This window comes from Arachis duranensis, chromosome 2 (genome assembly GCF_000817695.3).
Source record: "Arachis duranensis cultivar V14167 chromosome 2, aradu.V14167.gnm2.J7QH, whole genome shotgun sequence".
NCBI lineage: Eukaryota > Viridiplantae > Streptophyta > Magnoliopsida > Fabales > Fabaceae > Arachis > Arachis duranensis.
Genome location: NC_029773.3, coordinates 82,819,550 through 82,832,072, shown reverse-complemented (window position 1 = coordinate 82,832,072; position 12,523 = coordinate 82,819,550). Strand labels below are relative to the sequence as shown.

At 33.6% G+C, this 12,523-nt stretch overlaps 1 protein-coding gene and 1 non-coding gene across 2 annotated transcripts; one reads left to right on the top strand and one right to left on the bottom strand.

The window, feature by feature from the left end:
• Positions 1–9,619: 9,619 nt before the first annotated feature.
• On the top strand, positions 9,620–11,324 carry LOC107475383 (uncharacterized protein At5g01610). The gene is made up of 3 exons (XM_016095014.3): positions 9,620–9,816; positions 10,444–10,498; positions 10,838–11,324. Exons 1-3 carry the CDS (start codon positions 9,730–9,732, stop codon positions 11,206–11,208), a joined length of 513 nt encoding a protein of 170 aa, XP_015950500.1. The 5' UTR covers positions 9,620–9,729; the 3' UTR covers positions 11,209–11,324.
• A 142-nt stretch (positions 11,325–11,466) lies between these two features.
• On the bottom strand, positions 11,467–11,537 carry TRNAG-GCC (transfer RNA glycine (anticodon GCC)). Its single transcript has one exon. It is a non-coding gene; the product is annotated as a tRNA-Gly (tRNA).
• Between the last annotated feature and the right edge of the window lie 986 nt (positions 11,538–12,523).

The window sequence follows — 12,523 nt, the reverse complement described above, 5'->3', positions numbered from 1 at the left end:
AGTGAGATGCCAAAACTGTTCAGAGGCAAAAAGCTAAAAGCCCCGCTCATCTAATTAATACTGATCTTCATAGATGTTTTTGGAATTCATTGCATATTCTATTCTTTTTATCTTATTTGATCTTCAGTTGCTTGAGGACAAGCAACAATTTAAGTTTTGTGTTGTGATGAGCGGATAATTTATACGCTTTTTGGCATTGTTTTTAGCATGTTTTTAGTATGTTTTATTTAGTTTTTATTAAATTTTTATTAGTTTTTAGTTAAAATTCACTTTTCTGGACTTTACTATGAGTTTGTGTGTTTTTCTATGATTTCAGGTATTTTCTGGCTGAAATTGAGGGACCTGAGCAAAAATCTGATTCAGAGGCTGAAAAGAACTGCAGATGCTGTTGGAGTCTGACCTCCCTGCACTCGAAGTAGATTTTCTGGAGTTACAGAAGCCCAATTGGCGCGCTCTTAACTGCGTTGGAAAGTAGATATTCTGGGCTTTCCAGAAATGTATAATAGTCCATACTTTGCCCGAGATTTGATGGTCCAAATAGGCGTTTCAAGTCAGCTCAAGAATTCTGACGTAAAACGCCGGAACTGGCACAAGAATGGGAGTTAAACGCCCAAACTGGCACAAAAGCTGGCGTTTAACTCCAAGAAAAATCTCTACATGAAAATGCTTCAATGCTCAGCCCAAACACACACCAAGTGGGCCCGAAAGTGGATTTTTATGTCATTTACTCATTTTTGTAAATCCTGAGCTACTAGTTCTCTATAAATAGGACCTTTTGCTATTGTATTATCATCTTTTGATCACTTTAGATCCTTAGATCATCTTTGGATGTCTAGTTCTTAGATTATTGGAGGCTGGCCTCTCGGCCATGCCTAGACCTTGTTCTTATGTATTTTCAACGGTGGAGTTTCTATACACCATAGATTAAGGTGTGGAGGTCTGCTGTACCTCGAGTATTAATGCAATTACTATTGTTCTTCTATTCAATTCAACTTGTTCTTGTTCCAAGATATCACTTGTTCTTCAACTTGATGAATGTGATGATCCGTGACACTCATCATCATTCTCACCTATGAACGTGTGCCTGACAACCACCTCCGTTCTACCTTAGATTGAGTGGATATCTCTTGGATCCCTTAATCGGAATCTTCGTGGTATAAGCTAGAATTGATGTTAATCGGAATCTTCGTGGTATAAGCTAGAATTGATGGTGGCGTTCAAGAAAATCTGGAAGGTCTAAACCTTGTATGTGGTATTCTGAGTAGGATTCGAGGATTGAATGACTGTGATGAGCTTCAAACTTGCGATTGTGGGGCGTTAGTGACAGACGCAAAAGAATCACTGGATTCTATTCCGACATGATCGAGAAACGACAGCTGAATAGCCGTGCTATGACAGAGCGCGTTGAACATTTTCACTGAGAGGACGGGACTATAGCCATTGACAACGGTGATGCCCAACATACAGCTTGCCATGGAAAGGAGTAAGAAGGATTGGGTGAAGACAGTAGGAAAGCAGAGAGACGGAAGGGAAGGCATCTTCATACGCTTATCTGAAATTCCTACCAATGAATTACATAAGTATCTCTATCTTTGAATCTGCCTGACTGAGATTTACAAGATGACCATAGCTTGCTTCATACCAACAATCTTCGTGGGATCGACCCTTACTCGCGTAAGGTTTATTACTTGGACGACCCAGTGCACTTGCTGGTTAGTTGTGCGAAGTTGTGATAAAGAGTTGAGATTGCAATTGAGCGTACCATGTTGATGGCGCCATTGATGATCACAATTTCGTGCACCAATTGCTCAAGCACACTATTCACAAACAAAATTTGGGGGAAGACGTGGGAGAGGAGCTAGGTTAATCGAGGGGGTCGCAATTCCTACACCTCAACTCATCCACAATGCCAGATTTGTGAAAAATTAGGTCATCTTGCATGGTCATGTTATCATCGCTTCGATCAAAGCTTTCCTTCCCCGGCTAATTCTCAGGATTTTCGACCTCCCACCAACTCTCAACAATTCAAGACCTCTACCACTACAAACTCCACAAGATCCTCCACTCCTCCACCACCCTCTTCTTCCTTTCATCATCCTCAGACCTATGTAGCTGCACCATCACTATTAACAGATGATTCTTGGCATCCACACATTGACACCACACACTATCTCACTCCTGACCTGAATAATATTATTTCGAGCCATGAATATCATGGACTAGAATAGGGTCCATTAGAAAATAGTTCATGTATGTTCTTCTCACATTCTGAAAATTCATATATTCTTGCAAAAGACTCAATTGCCTATTTACTTTAAATAAACTTTTATATACTCCTGATTTGACAAAGACTTTGATAAGCATTGGTAAATTTTGTGAGAACAATCAGGTATTTTTTGAGTTTCATGCACACAATTACTTATTCAAATGCAAACACACTCAAGAAACTCTTGTACGTGAATATATATATAGGACTCATAGAATCTACAATTTTGTTAATACTGTCACCTATAAAAATCACATTCCTGTTGTTAATAATGCTAAAAAATCAGATTCATGTCGTTCTTACACTTTATGGCATTATAGACTTGGACATGCTGCTCTTAAAATTGTAAAACATGTCCTTACAAATTATAATCCTCCAAAATATAATAAAATTGTCAATTTTTTAGATTTTCCTAACTCTATTTGTGATCATTGCATGCAAGCAAAAATGCATAAGTTAACATTTTCTATTTCAGAAACTACATATCATTATTCTTTAGAATTTATTTACTTTGATATTTGGGGTCCAACACCCATGATTTCTCACCTTGAATTTCGATATTATGTGACTTTTATCGATATATATAGATATACCTGTATTATTTGCTTGTAAATAAGTCACAAGTTTTTGAAGCTTTTAAACAATATAAAACATCTATAGAAAAACTCACATGTCACAACATCAAAATGCTTCAATCCGACAATGGTAAGAAATATCTCTCTCATTCTTTTAAAAAATACCTTCAACATCATGGCATTTTTCAGTGCTTATTATGTCCATACATCCCAGAACAAAGTGGGTGTGCAGAGAGAAAGCATCACCACATCACTGAAATGGGTTTGGCCATACTTTTTCATGCCAAAATGCCCTCACCTACTGGGATGAATATTTTTTAACTGCTACATATATAATTAATTGCTTGTCTACACCTATTTTATCTCAAAAAACATCCTATGAAATGCTTTTCTTTGCTAAACCTGATTACACATTTTTTTAAGACCTTTTGCGGTGCTTGTTACCGTCACCTTCGCCCTTACAATACTGCCAAATTTTATTATTATAAGTCACATAAATGTGTCATCTTGGGCTATTCCACTCAATACAAAGGTTACAAATGTCTATCCTCCACTGATAAATTTTAATTTCCATTTCAAAGTTTATTCTTCCACAAACCAAACAATACAAAATCCTCAGATTAGACACCAGTTTCTTGCATATCAACTATACAACTAATTCTATCTCCACCTAGAACACCTATTATACTTAACAACAACACTAAACCACCCTCAACCTCATATGGTCTTATACAACCACTAACATCTGATTGGACTTCTCTTCTTAATGAATTCTTGTTATCTAAACCTATACAACAGTAGCAACCTATCTCTGTAGTAGATATTCTACTACCTCTCAACAGCACACACCTTATTAATAGTCACCAAATGCTCACTAAATCAAAGAGTGGCATATCAAAACCTAAAGCATACACTACTTCTATACATAGCACTAATGATATAGAATAACTACCACCCAAAAATGTTACTTCAGCTCTCAAAATATCAAAATGGCATGATACTATGAAAGAAGAATACAAAGTCTTCATGAACACCAAAATATAGACCCTTGTCATTCCTTTACCTCATGCCAATATTATTGACTACAAGTGGATCTTTACAATTAAAAAGAACCCAGATGGTACCATACAACGATACAAAGCTTGTTTGGTGGCAAAAGGCTTTGATTTTAAAGAAGTTTTTAGTCCAGTTATAAGACCTGCCACTATACGTGTTATTCTATCTATTGCTTTATCAAGGAATTAGGTGATACGCCAATTTGATTTTAATAACACATTTTTAAATAGGGATTTACATCAAACTATTTATATGATACAGCCTTTAGGGTTTGTTCAAGGCACATCAGACATGGTTTGTAAACTAAATAAGAACCTTTATGGCCTCAAATAAGCACCACGAGAGTGGTTTTTGAAACTTATTCATATTCTACTAAAATTTGATTTTTACTCTACAAAATCAGATACTTCTCTTTTTGTTAGAAATGATGACAACAGTGTTATGTATTTATTTTGTTATATTGATGATATTATACTTACAGGTAATGATTCTCATGCTATATCTAACATGATGTAAAAGCTGCATAATATTTTCTCTCTTAAGGATCTTGGATATTTAAGTTATTTTTTAGGTGTTAAAGTCTTGCACATTCAAGCAGGACTACATTTATCTCAAACAAAATACATTAGCAATTTGTTATTCAAAGTTGGCATGAAAGGAGTTGCTCCCATGCCCACTCCAATGGTCTCCTCCATTTAACTACTGTCCTCAGGATCTCAAGATTTTGAAAATCCAACTTTATACTGGTCTATAGTGGGGAGCTTTACAGTATGTCACCATCACTAGACCTGAGCTTTTCTTTGCTGTTTGCAAAGTAAGCCAGTACATGTACAAGCCACTGATATCTCATTGGAAGGTTTTAAATGAATTTTGCGCTACCTACAAGGGACGATGACTCATGAGTTAATTTTTCATACATGCAATGTGTAAACCCTAAAAAATTAGTGAATAATTAACCAATAAATTAAATTTTAATAAAGAAAACTAGAAATATAAATTTTATGGTAAAATAGGATAAAGCTAATTAAAACAATAATTTTGACACTAATTTCAAAGAGTTTGGCCCAAAATTAGACCGAACAGCTAAACCGGTCGAACCAGGCCCGTGGACCCAACCAACACCTTAAACATAATGAGCTAAGGCTCATCTTCTCCCATTCATCATGCAAATACGCTGGGTTTCACCAAAGGGGGGGAGAACAAGTGAAAAGTTCACAAACCCTTGATTTCCATTCAAATCCTTGTAACTTTTTATTCGAAACTCCAATCGCCGCATCGTTTGTAGCCACGCGTCTGCGGCGTCGAGCTCTACAGAGCCCAGAACATTGTAAGGTAAGGAAGTCACGTTTTTTTTCCTCAATTTCTTCAATTTCAGTTTCAAAAATTATGAACAAAGGTGTTGAAAATTGTTTAACTTCGGTATTTAGATTCGAATTGGGTTGGAGGAAACACTTAATCTTGCTTATATGACGCTTGGGTAAGGTGAGAATTTTATAACCTTAACTAATTCCTTAATTGAGTATGTTTGGTATTGAATTTTGAGTATGTATGTGTAATATATGTGAATTAGGTTTGTGTATAAGCTCCTTGGAGCTTGATTGTATACATTGGAGGTTTGGTAGAGTTTGGGAGACATTGCCTTGGAGATTTTGGACCTTTGAAACTATGTTTGGTGCCTTGGTGGTGTCTCGGATAATACGTGAAAATCGGCCAAGGTATGGTTTAGGTTTCACGTATTTAATATATAATGTTCTGCGAAAACTTAAGGTAGATGACCATAGGATAGGTTAGAATGTTTGATTGTGCTTAATGCTTAGTAAAATTTGTGAAGGATGTTGAATGAGTATGACAATGGATTGATGGTTATTACTTGTGGTTGATAATATTGTGGTGAGAAGTTTATGAATATGAATTATTATTATTGTTTCATTGATGTTTAATATTACTTTGGATATGGATTGTTGGATTGGAGTAGTTGAAATGATGTGTTGTATGTTATGAAAAGAATGAGGATGTGGAGAAAGTAATTTGGATTGTTTTAATGTTGTGTAGAACTTTGGAGTTTTTGGTGAAAATCTTGTTTTGGTAAAAAATTGAGGTTTGAAAGTTTTTGTGTAAAACTGATTTTTTGCCGAACTTTGGCAAGCCATAACTTGGCTTCCAGACCCCCAAATTGTTTCAAATCTGTTTCAAATGAAAATTGGATCCATGAAATTTACGCCGTTTGAAGAACGGTTGAAAAAGAATTTAAAACAAAAAAGTTATGCACGTCAAAAATTTGGAGTTCAAAACTAAAATTCTGCAGATTTTCAGACTTAGCCAAAATTTTGTTATAACCTCTTTGCATGCGTACGCATACCCTTCTTATGCGAAGGATCGTTTCTGTTTGGCATGTATACGTACGCGGACATGAGTATGCATATGCATACTGCCCAAAAAGGGACCTATGCGCATGTGAGCAAAGGGCATATGCGAACATGTGATTCTGTCCAATGTACATGCGTACGCGGACAGGTGCATGCGTACGCATCTTGGGCCAAACAGGAGAGCTATGTGTACGCATACCAAGACATGTGTATGCATAGCCCTATTTTCAACAAATAAATGTTTTGCGTTTTAAACCAAATTTTGACCTTCCAAACCTCTATTTTCATTCTTTTAACCCTAGAACTTATTAGTAAGCCTAGTAATAAGATGAAGCTAGGAAATTGAGGTAGCTTGAAGGTGAAGTAATGTTGAAAAATTGACGAATTATACATGGAAATGTGAATACCTGGAGTGCATATGGTGCTAAGACTTTGATGATATGATTATACAATGATTTCAAATGATTATGAATGTTTATTGGCTTGTGCACTCAATTATCTGAGACACGAATTTTTCTGGGTAAAGTACCGTGGCTTGCCACCACGTGTTCCAGGTCGAGACTCGATACTCTGTTGACCCTACGTCGTAAGGGTGACCGGACACTTAGAAATTCCCGGGAAAGTTAACCCCCATTGAGTAAAGTTATATATGATGCATAGACTCATGGGGATGCGCGACAGGGGATAGTCCGGGGTTTAGCAGCTGGACTTGTCGGGTTGACTTGATAACCGATAGATGAGTCTCATCAGTCATAGGACATGCATACACCATGTGCATATTGTTTGCTTTGCTTGGTTGTGCATTAATTGAGAATGCCTAAGTGAATTATTATGTTAATTATTATATTTGCTAATTGCAGTTCTTGTATACTAGCTGTGTTTACCCTTTTTTGCTTGTTTGTCTGTGTGGTATCACTGGTGTTGGAGGATTGGAGGAAAGACGGAGAAGTTAGAGAGTTTAATCTAGTTTAAGGTTTGGTTAAGTTAGGATCTTATAAGACCACCCGTTATGGTTTCTATTTTAGTCCTTTAAGCTTTATAATCTGAGTGTCGCCGTTCTAGGATTGTTTCTAGCATTCCTAGGACCTTATATCTTATGTACGTGGCACCTTTACCATGTTGAGAACTTTCGGTTCTCATTCTATACAATGTTGTTGTTTTTCAAATGTAGGTCGAGAGGCACCTCACTAAGTGCTTGGAGTTTTTGCAACGAAGTGGATTCATTTTGGGTTTTCACTTTTGGTCTTTTGCTATATATGTATAGACTCTCCTCATGTGTGTGTGTGTGTAAATATTCTCCGGTCAGCCTTAGCTTCGCAAGCTGAGTTAGGAGCTTGTTATTTTATATTTTTGACCCTCTATTCCTACTTTCTGTTTATTTATGCTTATGAACCTTAGTTGTCTTCGCACGCAAGTAATCTTGTCTCTTGAGCGTTGCGCTTTATAATTTGCGATTTTGCTTTATCCGTTTTTCAAGACTCCTCGTATACTGCATCCTTTTCAATATTATTATATATATTTTATTTTGGAGGTCATAATACCAGGCCACCTCTATCTTACAGCTTAAGCGTAAAGCTCTGTGTGGTAGAGTGTTATATAATGACTATAAAATATATGAGTTTTCGGATTCTGATTGGGTAGCTGACCTCGAAGAACGAAAATCAATCTCTGAGTATTCTATATATTTGGGAACTAACTTAATTACATGGTCATGCAAAAAACAAAACTCAATTTTCAGATCTTCCACTGAATCAGAGTTCAGGAGCTTAACTGCCTATGAAGGGGATGTTTGCTAGCTCACAAATCTATTGATGGAACTTCGAATAAAGTTTCAGACTGTTCTTACAATTCTGTGTGATAACATGAGCACAATTTTCTTAACTTATAATTCAGTGTTACATGACATAACAAAACATTTTCAGCTAAATATTCAAGTCATTCGAGATAAGCTTACTATAAAATTATTGCATGTGATACACAATCTGAGAAGTGAGCAAATTATAGATATTTTGACCAAATCTCTCGTTACTGTCACCTTTAGGTGGTTGAAGAGCAAACTCATAATAGTTCCAAAACCAATTTTGAGTTTGAAAGGAGTGAAAAGGATACGAGTTAATTAATTTGTGAAAGAAAAATTTGTTATTGCTAGTAGAGTGAATTAAAATTTGTTCGGTTGAGTTGTTGTGAATGATGAACCCTCTGTTCTCTCATTCTTATGACTATATAAGATTCAATCTAAGTGTAATTTATATACACAATTTTATAAGAGCAATGATAAGGGACCAGCAATTTTTGTAATTGTTAGCCATCAACTAGCCATCAATGATAATTTGATGGTGTGAGATTGGTGTGAGATTTCATCCAATGACTCACCTTTCTCTGCTGGTTACATGCTGGCCAAAATTCAATAAAACTGCTGGCCCCTAGACTTTTCCATTTTATAATCTCAAATTCTTTTTTTAGTCTTTCTCTCTCTAATTCTCTACTTAAACTAGAATTCGTTCATTCTTAATAAAAAACTCTCGAAAGAAATAAAATTCTTACAAATATTTGTTGACAAAATCAACACAAATATAATTTTAATGGATAATATACTATTCATACAATTCGGAAATGTTAAAACAATCAATAATTATCTCTCCACATCTTTATGATAAATATCATTCTAATACAAAGAAATTAAAATATATATATATATTATTTTCCATACACAAACTCAGCTTGACTTTACAAAACTCTTGATTAAAATAAAAAGAATAAAAATAATAGTAACTTAATTTTAAATCTCCACAAAACTCCTCAATTTGGATAAAATAAATTGATTATCCAAGATTTTTTTTAAGATTATTCAAGTTAATATATATTTGGTTAAATTATAAACTAACAAAATTACGTAAATACTAAAAATTAATTACTAAATCAGTTATTTATATATAATATATATTATAATATAAAAAGTACACTAAAAACAAGTTAAACAATAAGTAATAATTTATCAAACAAAACCGGACTTTGAAATAAATAGAAAATAAAGAACAGTAAAACAAATAAGTTAAGTAAATTTTCAAAAAAACTTCTATGGTAAATTTATAAATTGAAAAAAAAAAAGGCTATAATAACGCAATTCACTCTTACCTATAAATCTATAATTCCATTCTTAAATTCTTAAGGACTTTATTTACGTATAAATAAATTACAAAAACTTCTGAAAGACTTATTTATTTTTTATTCTTTAAAACCTACAAGTCTATAGTAAAATTTTCCATGAACAACATGTCGTATTTCTCAAAAAAATAAAATATTAATTATAAATAATTAATAATATTATTATTTGGAGCGAAAAGTCGAAAGGAAGAATGAGGAAAAAGTCGTATCTTTCTTTCTCTGAAGGAAGGTAGAAAGAATGGAGCAATAATAATAAAAACAGAACCTTTTTTGTTTGCGTTTGAAGAAGAAGAAGAAGAAGATGGATGCGATAGCAGGCAAAGTTGGATCCTATTGGTTCAATCAAAAGGCCAAGGGGGAACTTAGTTCCGTTGGTAATGACATCAACGTGTGTAATTTTCTCTTTTTCTTACCAAAATTTTGCACTTTTTATTTCAATCATGATTATTTATTGTGATTATTGTTGTTGTTATTATTTTTTATGATGGAGGATCCTTCTAGGTTCTCAGAATTGGTGAAATTGTTTATTAATCTGTGAGAATTGAATTTTGTACTCCTTTTGAAATTAGTCTATTCTATCATTTTGGATCAACAATGGATTCTTATTTAATGACCCTTTATTGGATTTGGATGTCTGAAATTTTCCATCAAATTAAATCCATAGGTGTAATTATGTAGAATATTTGAGCTATAAAAAATCAATTTTTTAAACAATGTATTTTCTTCTGTTGTAAGTAATCAAAGTTATCTTTTACTTGTAAAAACTAAATTATGTATGATTGATTTAAATACACAAGTTATGGTTTTGAGAAATTCTGTGACTTAATTAGGTTCATGAATTAAGATTATTTTCCTCACCTGCTGTTAAAGAATGCAGCTACATCATAATTGAACATTGAGTTTTCCTTTTTAATAATCCTGTTGGTGTTTCCACTAGAATACAACAAATGTTTAGGATAATTTTTTTGGCTTGAAGAATGCTTAAATTGACACCTCTTTTTTCATTGATGATTAGTCATTGCAAAGCAGTATTGAAGGAGGAGCAAAATGGTTGGTTAACAAAGTAAAAGGTTTGTACCCTTTACTTGTTTGACATCAATCATATACACTTCATAACCAGCAATATATAGTCCAATATTTTGATTTTGATGTCTAATTCTGCACTTGTTTACAATCTGATTTTCACAAAAAGTATGTCAATTTTTTCGAGATCCTATTAGATATATAAAGGTGATTCTAGTTTTCAACATCAGATGGTTCTATTTGACATAGCACTATTGATATTCTTCAGAACATTGTTGCATAGGTTTAGAATATATATATATATATATCTCTACTATTCCCATTGATGCTGCAGAAATTCAATTTAAGATTCCTGATTTCTATTTTGATTAACATTGCTTCCACAGGATCGGTTCAAAAGCCATTGCCGGAATTGCTAAAGGAGTATGATCTACCAAGTGGACTCTTCCCTAAAGATGCAACAAACTATGAGTTCAATCCAGAGACAGGAAAACTAGTTGTTAACATTCCTCAAGTATGTGAGGTCGGTTACAGGGATCAAACAGTCGTGCGATTCTCCACCACGGTGACTGGTCAACTTGGAAAAGGAAAACTAGCCGAGATAGAGGGAATGAAGACAAAAGTAATTATCTGGGTTAAGCTTACCATGGTTTGGACCGACGAATCGAAACTCTACGTGAGTGCTGGCATAAAGAGAACAAGGAGTAGAGAGGCATATGAGGTTATAAGAAATGGTATTTGTGTAGATAGGTTCTGAGATAGTGAGACACTAGTTTACTAAAAGGGTTGAGATTATGTAAAAGAAAAAAAAAACATGGTATGTTTGTTCTTGAGGATCATCTTGATTTTCTTTTACATAGATTTTTATTGGAAGTAGGTTGCAGATATAATATATATACATTTCAGATACTGCCCTTGGATGTGAGTGTTGTTGCTGTTTGGTGAAACACTGAAAATTCTCCTATGGTAAGTTGTTGGGTTGGAAGGGGGAAAAAAACAAAAATGAAAAACTAACTGCACCAGCCGGGAATCGAACCCGGGTCTGTACCGTGGCAGGGTACTATTCTACCACTAGACCACTGGTGCTTGTAGTTATCAAAATTAAAAATATAATATTTAGTTAAATTTTGGTGAGAAATTAACACCACTTAATTATAAACAATATTAGAACTTGTCTTTTGACTATACTAAATTATAAGTCTTGACATGTTTACATCGTCTAATAACTTTTTATGAATTTTGAAATCATTAACCTAATTGTTCAATTGATATATATATATTATTTTCATGATTGATTTTTTGTATGTATATAATATAACACGGTTGTTTATGATATAAATAGATCATATAAAATTTGAAAATAATGTGATATTTTAGGTTCATTATTAAACACTCGTTAATTATAATTAGATAAATTTTAGTCTTTTATTTATTATATTTTATAAGAATGATTCTGAATTTAAAGTTTAGAATTTAAAATTTATAATTCAAAATTTTAAAATTTAGAGTTAACATGTAAAATTTAGAAATCAAAATTTAGGTTTTATAGTTTAAAAAATGCTATATATTTTTTTTTTGAAATACATTAAGATTCAATGATATTTTATTATATATTTTGTATAATATAAATACTTATCTATAACACTTTAAAAAAGAATAGAGTTACATATTAATTCAAAATAGATAAATAAATTTTGTAGAATCCTGTAAGATTGGTTCAACCGTTTATGTTTTTGATGAACACACCTAAAGTCTAACAAATGGGAGAATAGGAGATAAGAGAGAAAGTGGAAGTGGATGAATCCAGAAGAGGAAGATGAAATTATACATGAATGAAGATAGGGCCAATGCTAATCTCATGACTCAATAAGAAATTTCTACAGCATTTTTGAAAGTACATATATAATAATAATAATACAAAAACACTAAAAGGAAAGCTTTGCTGTCACAACCAAAATCTGCGTGCTATGGACAAACACTTGTCTGACCCACTTTTCTCGTTCTTCCACCCCCACTCGCTTACTTTTCTCACTCTCCCAACTCCTCACGGGTTCAATTATTGTGGCCCTTGT

Excerpts from the sequence above, each read along its gene's own strand:
- LOC107475383 (XM_016095014.3), top strand. The coding sequence starts at position 9,730 with ATGGATGCGATAGCAGGCAAAGTTGGATCCTATTGGTTCAATCAAAAG. Across the intron at positions 9,817-10,443 it reads CCGTTGGTAATGACATCAAC|TCATTGCAAAGCAGTATTGA; the intron begins GTGTGTAATTTT and ends ATTGATGATTAG. Across the intron at positions 10,499-10,837 it reads GTTGGTTAACAAAGTAAAAG|GATCGGTTCAAAAGCCATTG; the intron begins GTTTGTACCCTT and ends TTGCTTCCACAG.